Source organism: Limulus polyphemus, unplaced genomic scaffold (assembly GCF_000517525.1).
Source record: "Limulus polyphemus unplaced genomic scaffold, Limulus_polyphemus-2.1.2 Scaffold455, whole genome shotgun sequence".
Classification (NCBI taxonomy): Eukaryota; Metazoa; Arthropoda; class Merostomata; order Xiphosura; family Limulidae; genus Limulus; species Limulus polyphemus.
The window spans coordinates 184,610-199,985 of NW_013666065.1; the positions used below are offsets into that span (position 1 = coordinate 184,610).

The 15,376-nt window shown below is 33.7% G+C and overlaps 1 protein-coding gene across 3 annotated transcripts in view; it reads right to left on the bottom strand.

Moving 5' to 3' along the window:
• The window catches only part of LOC106458390 (serine/arginine-rich splicing factor 6-like), a 45,546-nt gene that overhangs the window by 24,801 nt on the left and 5,369 nt on the right, over window positions 1–15,376 (bottom strand). Inside the window, exons 2-4 of one of the 3 annotated variants that reach the window (XM_022384580.1) lie at window positions 10,018–10,132; window positions 9,176–9,228; window positions 4,081–4,167 (exon numbers count right to left, since the gene is read on the bottom strand). In XM_022384580.1, coding sequence (XP_022240288.1) covers window positions 4,081–4,167; window positions 9,176–9,220 — 132 coding nt within the window. In that variant the 5' untranslated portion in view covers window positions 9,221–9,228; window positions 10,018–10,132. Of the gene's footprint in view, window positions 1–4,080; window positions 4,168–6,813; window positions 7,173–9,175; window positions 9,229–10,017; window positions 10,133–15,376 lie in introns of those variants that run through there. The other 2 variants (XM_013917899.2, XM_022384579.1) reach the window with 2 other exon arrangements.

The following is a 15,376-nucleotide window of genomic DNA, read 5'->3' on the forward strand; positions in this document are numbered from 1 at the left end:
GGTTTATTTACAAATATTATTTGCGGTCTGTATATTACTTGAAACCATAAGAAGTATACGTGATTATTAAAAAAATTAAAAATAGATAAAATATACATTTTATGGAGGATATTTTTTGGGGATTTCAAAATAATGTACTAAAACATTAAAAGTAATAAGTTCAAATCTGTAGCAAATATAAATATTGTAATCATTTCTTATAAATATGATTTCCTAATGTAATTTTCCGAGATATTAAAGATAATAATGCAAAAAAACAAAATTTCTTTAAAGTAATTGGCTTTATGTTTCTTAAACTACCTACATTTGTCAAAGTATTTATGAATTTTCGAAAATATTCGTCCACTAGTTTTATTGTTGGAATGAAATATAGCAAGACTTGCATTGCCTACTAAGAAAGTTAGTAGCCAGTAGTCATCGGGTTAAAGCAGTTACTTTGACTGATAAGGCCTAATTTATATAAGGGCTAACACATAAAGCCTAGTTAGCAAAACAAAACTTTTTTACATTTAAGTGCAAGTTAGTTGATTAAAACATACAACATCTTGTCCCACAATAAACATTTTTTCTTATCATAATGCAACATCATGATTGAAATGAAGTATAAATAACAATGCACATTTTTTTGAAAGCTTAAAAAAAGAAGAAAAAGACAGGATTAATTTTAGCAGAAGTTGTTTTAATCTAGCAAAATATCACTAATATAGATTAATTTTCTATAATTATTTTAATTCAATGGTGCCTATTGCACTCCTTTGGGTGTGATAGAGTTAAATCATTTTTTGTACAGCTATTAATTTAGCAGTTGAAATGTACAACAACATTTCTACTGACTAATAAGAGATCAACTACAGTTTGTTGGGATTCCAGAGCATTCATGATTGCATGATATGTGTGGAAGTAGCCCGATTCATTTCGTAATCCAGCATTATCAGAACCCTTCAAAATACCTGATGTATAATCTCTTATTAGAGGTTAAATATTTTTATTTTCAAATTCTCATATACTTATTAGATGTTCCAACATTTTCTCTATTATATCACAAGTAAAACTAATAAAAATACTAAGTAATACTTACATTAATGTTGTGGAAATCAGATAACATGATTGTATAAGCTACTAACCATGACAACCATAGAAGTCAGTGTGCGTGTAATGACTTTTACAATTACATACAAAATTTTATTAAATAACTTTATAGTCAACTTATAAACGTGGCATCAGTTTAGTTTATAATTCAAATTTTAACCTAAGTTTAATTTGTTCTTAATTTAGAAGGAAATATTTCAATAAATTATCAATCTTTCCTTTTGTTTGTCACTTGATGCATCTTTACTCTGAATTCTTTTAGATTTTCTTTCGTTCTACATACGAGTTTCAGCATGCCCACCAATTAAAAACACCAACTATAAATACTGAGAACAGAATTTAAAATAAGAATCTCCCACTTTCTTTATTCTCCAAGACATCAATAGATCTATAATATCCACCACAGAAGCTCCTCCAAACTCTTCATGCTTTTGAAATTACTTATTTACTCACACTTATTTATCAATGGTAGATGCTTATAACCAACAGAAGGGAGATTTTATGAACTATGCGATAATGACATCATTAGCTTATTTCGATAAAAGGCACCATTTCTCAAGCAAATTGTATTGTGATGACTAAAGTTGGTGTGCTAGATATAATCTCTTGAAATATAAACTACTGCATGTAAAAATGGAAATCTGTATGCTACATGAAGCAGTCTTTGGATATCTTTGTGAGGAAAAAATGTAAGTTTAATAAAGACTGGCTCCTGAGAACTAAAAATCTGAATCCAAAAGTATGTGCTATATGCCTTATTTCTTATTAAAGTTTTTTTTATTTATTGATGTGTATTTTTTAATAAAAGTAACTAAAATGTAAAAATTTAAAACTCATTAGGTTAAATAAAGAAAACTTAAAAGAAGAAAAATTAAATTTTTTGCCTTGAGTAACACACGAGGAGCAAATTTAGTTAGACAATGCTTAGTGTAACCCAAAATTTTGTTTACCCTAAACTGTCCTCACTCCCGTTGGGTGACTAATTACTATTTACAGTAGTTAGAACAATTCAAGGAGCAATAAAATATTAAAATTAAATGAAAACAGACATGAAAAGTTACAAGCCTAAGGGTGTTCAAGATAAATAAATGTAATTTTCTTTAAAATATGCAAACACTCTAAAAAGAAAAAGGTAATTTAGATTTATTTCATATTTTTTCATGATGATTACAGGGTTAGTCAAATGGACAGAGACTGAATAGTTAAGAAAGAGTAAATAGATAAAATATAGTTTTATTGAAAACAAAAAACTTTTGACATTCATATAGGAAAAAAAAGTATTTTTATTCATAACATGAGATTCACCTTGCACTCACACTAGTCAGTCTGACTAAAATAAATTCAAGGATAAATCTTCAGTAAAAATATCACTTTTTTTTGTGTACAACATACCTGCATTGTTTACTAAAAGTTCAGCAAATTTTGGGAAAATACACTCAGTGGATATTGAATTATTGTAAACATTAATTCTCCAATACAAGTTGGTCTAATGTTACAGAAGTGCCAATGCCATTGATATTCAAAATTTGACCAACAATTGAAGCTTTGTATCTTTCATAAATACTTACAACAAATTTTCTTCAGTAAAATAAGTCTTGCTTAGAAATATGTACTGTGGTTATGATTTCTTCATTAAACTTTTACAGCGTAAGTGATTTTTCTAATTATGTAGTAGGAACGTAAAGCCTCATTGTGAACTCTGTCTTAGATAATTTTATGGCTTTATATCATGTTTTATGACAGAATCACTGCATTGACAGCTTTCTCTTGACATCTTGTCTTTATCCATTTCAGCTTTGGCCACCATGTGTAATTTTAAAATAAAAAATGATTTAATCATGTAAATTTGTGTTATTTCAGTTGTCCTTTCAACATGGCATCTGTGCTCCACCAGTGGTACATGATGGAAGGTGTGGCTTTATTATAGCTGTCCATATGAAGTGGTTATATCAATAACAACCGACTTCAGTTGCTTATACATAGCATTTTACTGAATGCATAGTGTAACTTTAACCCTACCAGGATTTGTATTTGAACATCAAAAACATCTAACTTGAACAAATACTGCATTCAACATACCATGTGACACACAAAAATCAATATTTAGGGTTTCTTTTTTACTACTTACTTTTAAAGCAAGAAATTAACTAATGGATAATACTAAAATTAGAATTATAATCTACAATTTGATACCAAACTTACTGACATACAGTCATAAAATAATAATTCAATAAACCTTTGAATGAGTCAACAAACACGATGACATAGCCTTTGACCCGTGCCGATAGGGTTAATATGATGACCATTAATGTACAACATAATGTACTGCTCAGAGGTTTGTTGTTTAGTTGAACACTCAAGAACTTGAGGTAATATTTTCACCTTTAGTATTAGATCCAGTATATTTTATAATGTTTGTTGCAAATTCTTATTGCCTTAAGCATGTCTAATTTTCAGATGACTGTGAATTGCATATAAAGTAGAAGCTACCTTCTATTTGAAATGATTTCTAAACAATTTTGCACTTCACTTTAAAATCATCAGCTACTTCAAAGTAATGCAATAGATGATTCATTTTGGAATTTATATTATACTCTTTATGCCATTGATAGTATTCATTATCAACTAAGTCAATCTCATAGATCAGTATGTAAATAACAGATCTGAGCATGTCTTGCACAATGGCAATTGCTAACATATTACAACTTGTACATGTTAGAGGGCACACTAAAAGTTGACATTTAAAGCAGCAGTTGCAGACATTAGACAATACCAACCATAATACAAATGTTTGCTTGAAATTTCTGTATGATCTTTTATCAAAATATTGTTATTGCTTCTTGTTCAGTATAACATTTTCTTTTTCCAAAATCTCAAACTTATTCATACAGTCCATAATTTCAAATGCCTTGTGAAACTAATGAATGTATATTTGTTATACACATGTATGTTTATATAATTATTAAAATGCCTGCAGAAATTAGTACTTACAGATGAACGATATGATGGACCTCTTGCCCACTCCACCACCATGCTTTGGCCTCGCATTTCACGTCCATTCTCGTATCTAATCGCATCCTTCATAATAGAATTAAAGAAAACTTAGCCAATCAAAATTAACATGAGAAGATCTTATTAAACTAATTTTGCATAGTTGTTCCTTAAGCTAAAGATGTGAATATTAAGAATATCTAAAGAGGATTTGCAAAAGCCGTACTGAAAAAATAAAAACTACAACTTGCACAAATCTTACAAACAAAGACGCACAAGTGTAGCCCCTAAAGCACATTTGAAGCATGACTGTTATTCATTTAAATACCAAACTGTAACAAAACGTTTATATTGTTAAGCTTTATCATCAGGACGGGCCCAAATCAAGTTTAGCTGCACGCTTAAATGTCTTTTTTTAATTTGAATATTTTTACAAAATATTTTATAGTGAAAAAATGATTCAATATGAAAAAATTCACAAACATTTCTAATATTATAAACACAATTAGCTAATTTCTACTAAGATGCCAAACAAACTGTTGTCCAAACAAATCTGAACTTGAATATGGGCCTATAAAGACTGAAACAAGATTCATATCTTGCTTATTAGTACAAGTAATTATCAGTTTATATAGGAGATTTTCCAATCAAGCTAAATTTCTACATACATGTAATATAACACTAACTATAAAAAGCTTATTCCTTTCGTCACTCTGTTGAGAACACTTTCACACTCTTTTTTTGGTAATGCTCAATAATATACATTGTTGTTTAACAACAAAACTATCACCTGATTGTTCTTAGGCTAACTATGGTTTTGAATGTTCAATATTCATGGTGATTTGTTTTTATATTAATTATATTTTTTTATAACTTCACTGATATAACAGCAAATAGTTTAATTCAAAAGTTTTGTGACATTGAGTTGTAACCAAAAGCAAAATAAAATATACCATGTAGTGTTTCGGCTAAGCTTTATGCTACATTTATGTATTAGACCTAATGCTTAAATTACAGTACAAGTAGGCATACTATTACTAACATTAAAATATTTTAAGTGGTGAATAAATGTTAATTAATAAATATTCTTTTGGCATTTTAACACGTGTATTATCTACTCAGCCTTAAGATATAAAGAAAAATAAATACTGATTACTATCAAATATCTTTAATCATTTGTACAGTCAAAAGAGTTGAAAATTTGTGTTGGTGTTTAAAAAATATTAAGTGGTGAATAAATGTTAATTAATAAATATTCTTTTGGTATTATAACACATATATTATTTACTTGGCCTTAAGATATAAAGAAAAATAAACGTTTATTACTACCAAATATCTTTAATCCTTTGTACAGTCAAAAGAGTTAAAAATTTGTGTCGGAATGTCTGCACTACATTTTCTACTTCTTGAAACAGCTCAAGAATGCTATTTAAGTCTCTTTTAGAATGCACGTGTACTTTTGTTCATGATAACATTTCATTTTTCTTCATAGTTTTTCCTAGATTAAGAATTTCATTGAGACTGAAAGTCTAGATACAAGTCTTGGCAATATTGAATGAGACTCGAAAGGTGTAAATCTAAGCTACAAAATGCTTTATATTTAGTTTCATCAACTACATATTTCAAATATATTAAACTTTAATCTTTTAGTATAATTTTTATAGCTTAATTATCAAAAAAATCAGATTTAAAAGAATTGGATAAACAAATTGATGACTGATTCACCCTTTGAGTGAAAAGACTTAGTTGAATTCAAATAATTCTGAATACGAAAATACTTGTGTTACTTTAGGTACATAAGAATAAACTCATGGTGTAACAATTTCATTTGAATTTGGGATCTTAAGTTATGAAAATAAAATCATCAAATAAAGTAAAGCTAATTCTATCTGTATTACTCATGAATGAATGAAAACAGGTGATAAAGAATACTTGTTTAGTTGGTTATTCAACACTGGCCAAATATATAGACAAATTAAGTCAATCTTTAACATAATATCTTTTTTTCACACCATTCTCTTTTGGTACATTTAATGATGTTTTAAAAAAATTGCTATAAATCTGCACATTAATGTCTATTTTTTCATTAAAAAACACAAAAATGCATGTACAAATAGCACTTTTCTAACTTCAAAAACAACCAAAAAAAAATCTTAAAGAGAGTTGCAGACACCATGCAACTAAATATTATTACCAATCTCAAAATAGTAGATTATAGCATGTGCTCATCCTAAAGTAGGTAAAAATGGCAGATGTTTTTTTTATGTAGTCTTTACTCTTTAAGTTTCTCATACTCACCATTTCATGGTTTATATAACATTTCAATTCTTTTAAACTTTTCTTATACTCTGATGAAAACTTATTTTGTGATATTAAAATCTTTAAAGGAAGAAAAATTTGTTATTTTTTGCATCACTGAGAAAGGCGAACTAGACCAGATACATGTGTAATCATGTGATCACACAGGCTGTGCTACTGTTATAGGCATCTAGCTGGAAATTGGCATATAGTAAATAAGACATACATTTGTACGAGTTTCTGTAATTTGTAGTAACCTACAGTATAAAATATAATTCAATATGTATTTTAGATACTTACAGTATTAGCTATATTAATATACAACATTCAATTTCTTAAACAGTAATAATTACATTGGCCAAACATGGTATGTTTGAAGCTTTACATGCGACAATTTTGCTTCAGTGCTTGGTAATATCACTATGCACACCTAACCTCATCAGGTGTTCTTGGGTTAAAAGCCGAAAACTCCACTAGTAGCAAGGGTAACATACTGATGACCTAAGGCAGCATAGTCATAGAAGCTTTTTTTTTGTAGTTTGTCTGTCACTGACCAGCAGGCTTGTATCTGTATAAGGCTGAATGTTATGGTTATGTCACACGTAAAGTCAGCAGAGTTGCAAACAACTTGCAACTAAATACTATTACTGATTTCAAAATAATAAATTCAAGCATGAGACCTAAGGTACACAAAAATTACAAGTTATTTTTTAATTTTGTGAAGTTCATAAAAATTGGAATACTATGCATTCTAAGTGGGCTTACTTAAATGATGCATATAAATTTAAAGTACCACTACTATTACCTGACAAACCTCTTAAAACGTCAAGTTCCTCTTATTCCAACCTGGACAAACATTTTGGCCTAAAATCACTAAAAAATTAAAATAAGACACTGTGACATAAAAAGGTAAAAAGCAGGCTGGTAACATTTCTTTCAACTCAGCTTCAGTAGAAAAACTGCCCAATTTTCTTTTTTCTTTTGAACATCCTATTTTAACTGCATCAAAGTATACATTAGGATGTTTTATATTATGTAATTCCACACTTTAGCCTCCAATACCAGAAGACTATAGCAATTTACCCTCAAATTGCACCCAATACTCCTGATATTTAAGTAGCTTAAAACCAATGCAGTGCCAACTTGATAATTTTATGTGTAATAAATAGGTTCTATACCGCATGTAAAAAAAAAGAAGTAAAAATATGTTTTGTAATTTCATGTAAACTTTAGAGTCAACACAAAAATTTAGTTTATGTGAAAATACAGCTGGTTTAAAATTGCTCAATTGATTTTTTTTTCTATTTTTATAAGTAATTTTTTGTTTCTTATGACTCAGTATCTTTTATGTTTAAGATTGGGGTCTACAAAACTGAATCACATGAAAATGAAATGACCAACTATTAGATTCTCACGGACGAGTCGAGTACAACTTTTAAGAGACGAGGCCTCAATTTTCTAACTTCTAAGTAATCTAATTTTGTATGGGTATGATAAAAAAAAAAGCTGCATACTAATAAAATATTCTCAGAAGGAGTGAATTTTGCTTTAGAGCCCCAGCATTTAAAGAATACAGAGAGCACGGTACCACATACACAAGGCCAGTCAAATGAACAAATGTGGGATAAAAGCTGTGTCTGGTCTGGTGATGGCTTTCAACTTAGTGGCTTTATGCAAGTTCTAGCTATGATTCGGGTCAGAAGGGCTTTCATTTTCTTTTCAAACACAGTAGTCAAAACAGGATGGCATGGTCAATTTGGTAGACAAGGCTTAGTCATGACTCAATGGCTAAAGGCATGTCAGTCACTCTCTTGACTAGGAACACTGGTTCATGGCACTGCATGGTCAGGTGAATGCATCAGAAATGATTGGAGTCTGTCTGTCTTTCTCCTCTCCTTCTTTTGAACAGTATCAGAATAATCAAAACTAATTATTACATAAATTGAGAAATGTACATGTAAAGTTTTATGATTTTATTTTATATAAACTACAAGAAAAGTATGTACAGTTATGTAGTTGATTCACCACCAATTTAATTTTTAATAACCTGTACTAAATGTCAATAAATTTATTAAAGAACAAAGCCTTATCCAAACAAAAGCTAAATGTACATAAATATACAATAAAAGGCTATTAGTTCCAATTACATTTTCATTAAAAACTGTTAAGACATATAATATATAAATTATTTATGAATTTTTGTTTTTTGTGAGTTAAAGGCTATAAACCCTTTTCCAAATAAATTTATACTGCACAGAAACCTAAATATTGTTTGATTTTATTGGCATTTTAGACAGCATGTGTATATATACTGTAGGGGTTTGAATTTTCAATGGATTGCTTTTCAGATCTCCATGCTAAAACCTCTAGAAAAATAGCCGTACACACTGACCCACTCAAAAAACAAAGCTGGAGCATTAAGAGACAACAGAAGCAGTCTATTCCAACCTCACAATACTTGTTACATTTTCACTTTTGGGTTCAAAACATTTGAAATTTTTTTGAGAAGTTAGGTAAAGTAAGAATTCAAAACAACAAAAGTTGTAGCTAATTACGAGTGCTTAATTTACAACAGCATTTCTATAATAAGTATGAAGTAAAAAACTGACTTTGTTCAGTGCTTCTTCTCACAACTCTCTGTACTTGATATTTGCAAAAGTTAATAACGTACCAGTATTTTTAAATTTCTCTTGATACACATGCTCTGTAGTTAATAATTTCTTTAACTTCAGAAAATAATTTGTTCAATTAATAATGATAATAAAAAATGTGTATAGCAAAATACTTGGTGATTTACCTCAGCATCTCTACGATCATCATAGTCCACAAAAGCATACGCCATTCCAGTACCTATAAAAAAAATAAAGATTCTACAAATGACACAAAACCGAGACACTTTGATTACTTTTAATTTTTTTAATGATTAAACTGTTTATCACCGTGCACAAATTATATTATCTTAAATATTTTGCTAAAACACAAAATTTCTAGACTGGAGGATAAACTTTAGATGGATCAGATATGCAAAATAAACACAATGAAACTCCAACATAATTTCACCAATAAGTTTCAACAAGACATTTTGTGCTTTCTTTCTCTTCAAGAGCTATCTGCATCAAACATTCTTTAGTCGTCGGCATAGAGACTCCAAATTTTTTTTTCCCAAGTACAAACTTTTAGCTCATATCTTCATCTCTTGACCAATTTGAGACCTAATTACAGCTGTGGTTATTGAAAATTCTCTCCTTTTCTCCTTGAGAGAGACTAAAAAGCAAAAATTAAGTGTATAAAATAAAAACGTGATATAAAGAAATTTTTAAAAAGGTTAAAAAAGGCCTATATCCTGTAAAGAACTAAAAACATGGTCAATCTCTAGACAGTGTCATCATTGTCAATACCAGTATGATACTAAATACACATCAAAATTAAAATTTGTCTAATATGATACCATTGTTTGGATATTAGGTTATAAAGTAACGTGGGCAATTCTAAACATTCTCTTGAAAAAGTATGTAATAAAATTGTGGCTAATGCAGAGCCTTATGAGAACAAGTTATTCCTCCCAATTACAGTGAGAAAAACTAAATGGCCAATCAGGAATTATAAGTTTTATATAGAAAAGCTTTAGACTTTGTTCACCTCATATTGCTTGCCAACCGGCATGAAGCCTTTGTCTTGATGAGAGACTTGTAGTCCATATGTGGTAAAGGTGTTGACAGTGGAGGCTCATTAAGCTGTGGTGTCAGCAAGCTTGCTTGATGGATACATGGCCAGGAATCAAAAAAGATTGGATGAATAAACATGTTAGAGAAAAAAATGTGCCAATGAGTGACAGAGTTTAGGAAATACAGCACCTTCAAAGAGCTAAGCAAATCTAATGTACTTCTTAGCTTTGAGATAATCCTGGGCAAGTGAGAATGCAAACAATTCTACAATGAACATAGAATTTGTAGAAGTATTCCGTGAACACCTAAATAAATACAGCAAACTATGTCTAAACCCATAAATTTATCTGATTTAGTTGGTTGTTGTCGCCAAACAACCAATAAAAATGTAAAAGTAAAAATAAATCAAGTTAAAAACTAAACAAAGTCCAACATCAGGGGTAAACTAGTAGAAAAGACACGTCTAAAATGGTGCCGCCGCTCATGGTCGTAACGACAGCATGAAAGTAAGATGTGGGCTATTGTGACTTGAGTGTCATAAAGGCTACACATTGGTGGTTCAGTACCAGATAAAAGAAAATGATGAGTTGAAAAACTGTGACCAATGGGTAACCTAGCCAAGACAACTTCCTCCTTCGGATCCTTATGGAAACAAGACGGCCAAAGAGCAACAGAAGGTTCAAGTTGGAAAAGCTTGTTACGACACTGCTCACACCAAGTCGACTGGCAACTGGCGCGAAGCCGTGTCTTAAATACAAATATGGGACAGGCATGGCCATGACGGCACTAGAGCAAATGGACTTAGCTGTGGTGACCGCAACCTCATTTCTGCAAATACCAACATGGCCAGGTATCCAGAGAAACTGGATGGAAACAGAAGATAGAAAAAAATGGGCCAGTCATTGTTGAATATCGATGAGAACAGGGTGAGAATTAACATTAAGCAATTCCAGGGCCAGTAGAGAGCTAAGAGAATCAGTGTAAATAGTACAATTGCTGTACTGCAAAGCTTCTACATGATCCAGGGCAAGAGAAATGGCATACAACTCAGCAGTGAACACAGAAACTGTAAAGGGGATCCTGCGAGCAACTACAGAGCCACAGCAATCCATATCAGAGCCTACAGAGTCACCTGATTTTGAACCATTCGTGTAAACAGGAATAGAAGGATGGTTTGAAAGAGGGGAGTATCCAATCAGGAGTATTTGCCTTCCTCAGATGACTCAAGGAAAGGTCACATATAGGGATGGTAATAAGCAATGGTGGAATCAGCTGATCATTGGGGACAGCAATGTTATAAAATGCTAGACTGAATTCAGCCAGTTGAGCCTTGACATGGAGGCCAAAAGAAGGAATTGCAGACCATTTTCTGAAAGAGCAGGGCCCACTGAGGAAGAAAGGTGGGATGCTGTGGTAAGGATCAAAGCTTGGTAGCATACTGTAGAGAAAAGTGCAAATGGCAAAGGTGAAGAGGAGGTTTGTGGGATTCAGTGTACAAACTATGGACTGGAGAAGTGCGAAAAGCGTCCTTCCGAAGCCCCAAATGGTGAATGGGTTCCAGCATCTTCGAGACTGAGGTCCTGGCAGAAACATAGACCAGACACCCATAGTCCAGTTTGGATCAAATGAGGGTACACTGATCTGCTCTCCAAAAAGAGGAACAGAAGACACGGAGGATGTTTAGTGCCCTTGTACACTTGAGACATAGCTGCATTATGTGAGGAATGAAAGTAAACTTACGGTCAAAGATAAGACCCATGAACTTTGCATCAGGAAGAACAATATCACTGAGACAATGCTCAGGATTGGAGTGTAGGACCCACTGGTGGCAAAAATGCATGCAAGTGGTTTTGGAAAAAGAAAAGTTAAAACCATTTGCTGTGGTCCACTTCAACAAGCGATTGAGAGTAGTCTGAAGCTGCTATTCAATAAACCTCATGTTCGACGACCGACACAAGATGTGGAAGACATCAACATAGAGCCCATTTGCAACAGTTGGAGGAAGTTGTGTAGTGATAGCATTAATCTTGATACTGAAAAGTGTGACATCCAAGACAGCTCTGAGGAACTCCAAGTTCCTGTGTAAAATAACAGGAAAGAGTCAAACCCATGAGGACTTGGAATCTCCTATCCAGTAAAAAGTTCCGAATGAAAATGGGTAAATGCAACCCATATAAGTGGAGGTCCCCCAAAATGCCATACCTCCACATAGTGTCGTAAGCCTTCTCAAGGTCAAAGAACATGGAGACAAGATATTCCCTCTTGAGGAAGGCTTCAAGTTGAATCAGGTGGTCCACGGTGGGGCACTATCGACAGAACCCACACTGAGTGGGCAAGAGGAGGTTGTTTGAATCGACGAACCAAACAAGATGAGCATTAACCACCCTCTCTAAGTACTTACAGAGACAACTAGTCAAAGTAATTGGATAGTAATTAGAAGGAATCTTGGGATCCTTCCCAGGCTTAGAGAAAGGGAGGAAAATAGCATGGCACCAAGCATCAGGAAAAATGTTCTCCTGCCAGATCCAGTTAAAAACAATCAGAAGAATAGCAAGAGAGGCAGGAGAGAGATGGCTTAGCATCTCATAGTGAACATAATCAGGTCTGACCAGTGTACTGCCAGACCGATGAAGGGCATGTTTGAGTTTTACTAGTGTAAGGGGGAGATTATAATCATAGAGACGATCGGCATGAAAAGAACGAAGTGAGTACTCTGCCCGAGACTTGATGGCCAAGAAGGCGGGGGTAGAAACAGAAGTGCTGGATGCACAAGAAAATTTCTCACCAAGAGTATCGGTGATGTTCTGTACATCAGCAACTTTCTGGCCATTGGAAAGCAAGATGGAAAGGGGATGGGAAAAATAACTCCCACTGATCTTCCGAAACTGGTCCCATATGAATTTATAACTGGCAGTAAAACAGATGCTAGTTGTGAACTTAATCCAAGATTCCTACTGACTTTGACATCTGACCTGCCAAGCATGGGCACGAGCCCGCTGGAAAGTGGTGTGGTTGGAAAGAGTGGTATACCTGTGAAAGTATCTCAGGCTTGTTTCTGAGCCATCTGTTCTTGCTTGCAGGCTGGAGACCACCATGGACAAGGATATCGTGGGAAACGTGTCGAAGTTTTAGGTATAGAATTTACAGCTGCTTGAACAATGCACTCTGTTAATAGACGGTAGACTAACGACAGCAAGATTAAGTTCCAAGAGAGAGGTGAAAGAGAGCCAGTCAGCCTGGTCCATCTTCTACTGTGGCACTTGGGTCATGTGGCATCGACCATGGCCAATCTCCTTCAAAAGATAGGAAAATGATTACTGCCCTGTGAATCACTGTTAACCCTCCAAGAAAAGTGATGGAAAGCATATATTTATAGATCAATCGCAGTAAAAGACTGACTAGGTGCATGAAAATAAGCAAAAGAAGCAGTACTTAAGAGAGAAAGGTTGTAATCTGAAAGCATATGCTCTACGGAACAACCCCTCCTATCAATATCAGAACCACCCCAGAGGGGATTGTGTCCATTAAGGTCTCCAAGGATTAAAAAGGGAGATGGCAACTGTTCATTGAGAGACTCAAGGTCTGATTGATCATAAGTCTCTCCAGGAGACAGGTAGAGAGAACAAAGAGCGATGGTACAACCCAAGGAAACACAGATGACTACGGCCTCCAAGGCTGTATCGAGTGACACCGATAAGGTGGGCAACTGCTGGTTGACCAGCAGTGTCACCCCTCCATGCACTCGTCCATCACACATTCTGGTATCAAGAAAACGGCTGAAATGTGACTGTATCGGCAGGTTTCAGAAATGTTTTTTGTTAGGAAAGACATATGGGATGGCAGGAATCAATCAAGGCCTTAATGTCATCCAGATTAGAATGTAAACCTCAACAGTTCCACTGTATCAAAGTGGCCATTTTTACTTAGGTGGAGGAGAACTTTACTAGAAGGGAATATATCGACCTCCATGGATCCTGCCCTTGGTTAAGTGGGCAGATCTCTATCATTAGACTAAGATTTGAGCAACTGAGGACATGAACAAATAATCGTTCTACACCTCGTGGTCGAAAAAGATGGACCCGAGCATTAAAAGCCAGGGCCAAAGGTGGTGGACCCGGACAGTCACTGGAAGGAATGGTGGGGACAAAGATAGGAGTAGACACTGACTTGTCAACTCAGGGGTTATCCACTGAGGGCAAAAGACTCTTCACATAATATGAAAAAGACTCTGATGGAGGCACGGAAAGGTCCGTCTGTACTCCCACTGTAGCAGTGGAGCATAGTGCAGCGGCATATGTCCGAGATGGAGTAGGAGACAATAACTTCCGAGTCTTTGGGTATGAAATGTTGTTAACAGTTTTTAAATGCAGTACCTCTTTCTCCTCTACCTACTTATGGCAAGATCTATAGTAAAAAGGGTGGAAACCACTACAATTAACACAGTGAGGGTCCAGTTCGCACTCATAAGCATCGTGGTCTTTTCCACCGCAACAAGCACACTTCACAGAACCACAACAAGATACTTTCAAATTACTGAACCACTGACACTGGAAACATTTGAGATGATTGGGAAATATATAACCGTACCTTACAGTTCATATAACCTGCCTCGACAGTGACAGGTGGACATGGCAATGTAAACATAAAAATAAGAACAGCGGTAGGTAGCATAATTCCTTCTTTACGAGTGGAGATACGTCACACTACAGAAACTCCTTGGTTAGATCTCTGACATGGGGATGTTCTTCAAATCCTTCTCAACAATAACTCCTTGTGAGGAATTCAAAGTAGCATGGGGAATAACCTCAATGGGTATATCCCCAATGGCAATATTCAGGAGGAGTTTGCTGTAGATGTCCCCAGAATGTTACTTCTTATCCCTATTGGCACAGGTACCTTTTACTGCACATGACACAAGATTTTAGTGTCTTACATTCAATATTTTATTAAACTATTTTTTGTTTAAGTTATACCAATTAGAATAGCATAAAATCTTAGCTAATGATCCATATTTTAATAGTATACAAGTTTTAAGTTCTTAATTCTAAAAGGAAATACGTAAAAAAATCCTGAATTTACACTAGTGTAACATACACCTCAAATTTTGTTTTAGCATGTCATCGTCCCTATTTTATCTCTCACCCCTTGAAAATGTATGAAATTAAACATAAAATGCTTTCTATAAAATCATTTTTGCTAAAACAGACCATAATTTTTATGGCCTTCAATTTTGTTTTGTTACAGAGATATCAAAGAGAAAAACAGACCCCTCCTGCAGCATCCTCTCTTTCACAATTGGTTGATAGTTCTCTCTTACATTTCATTATATATTA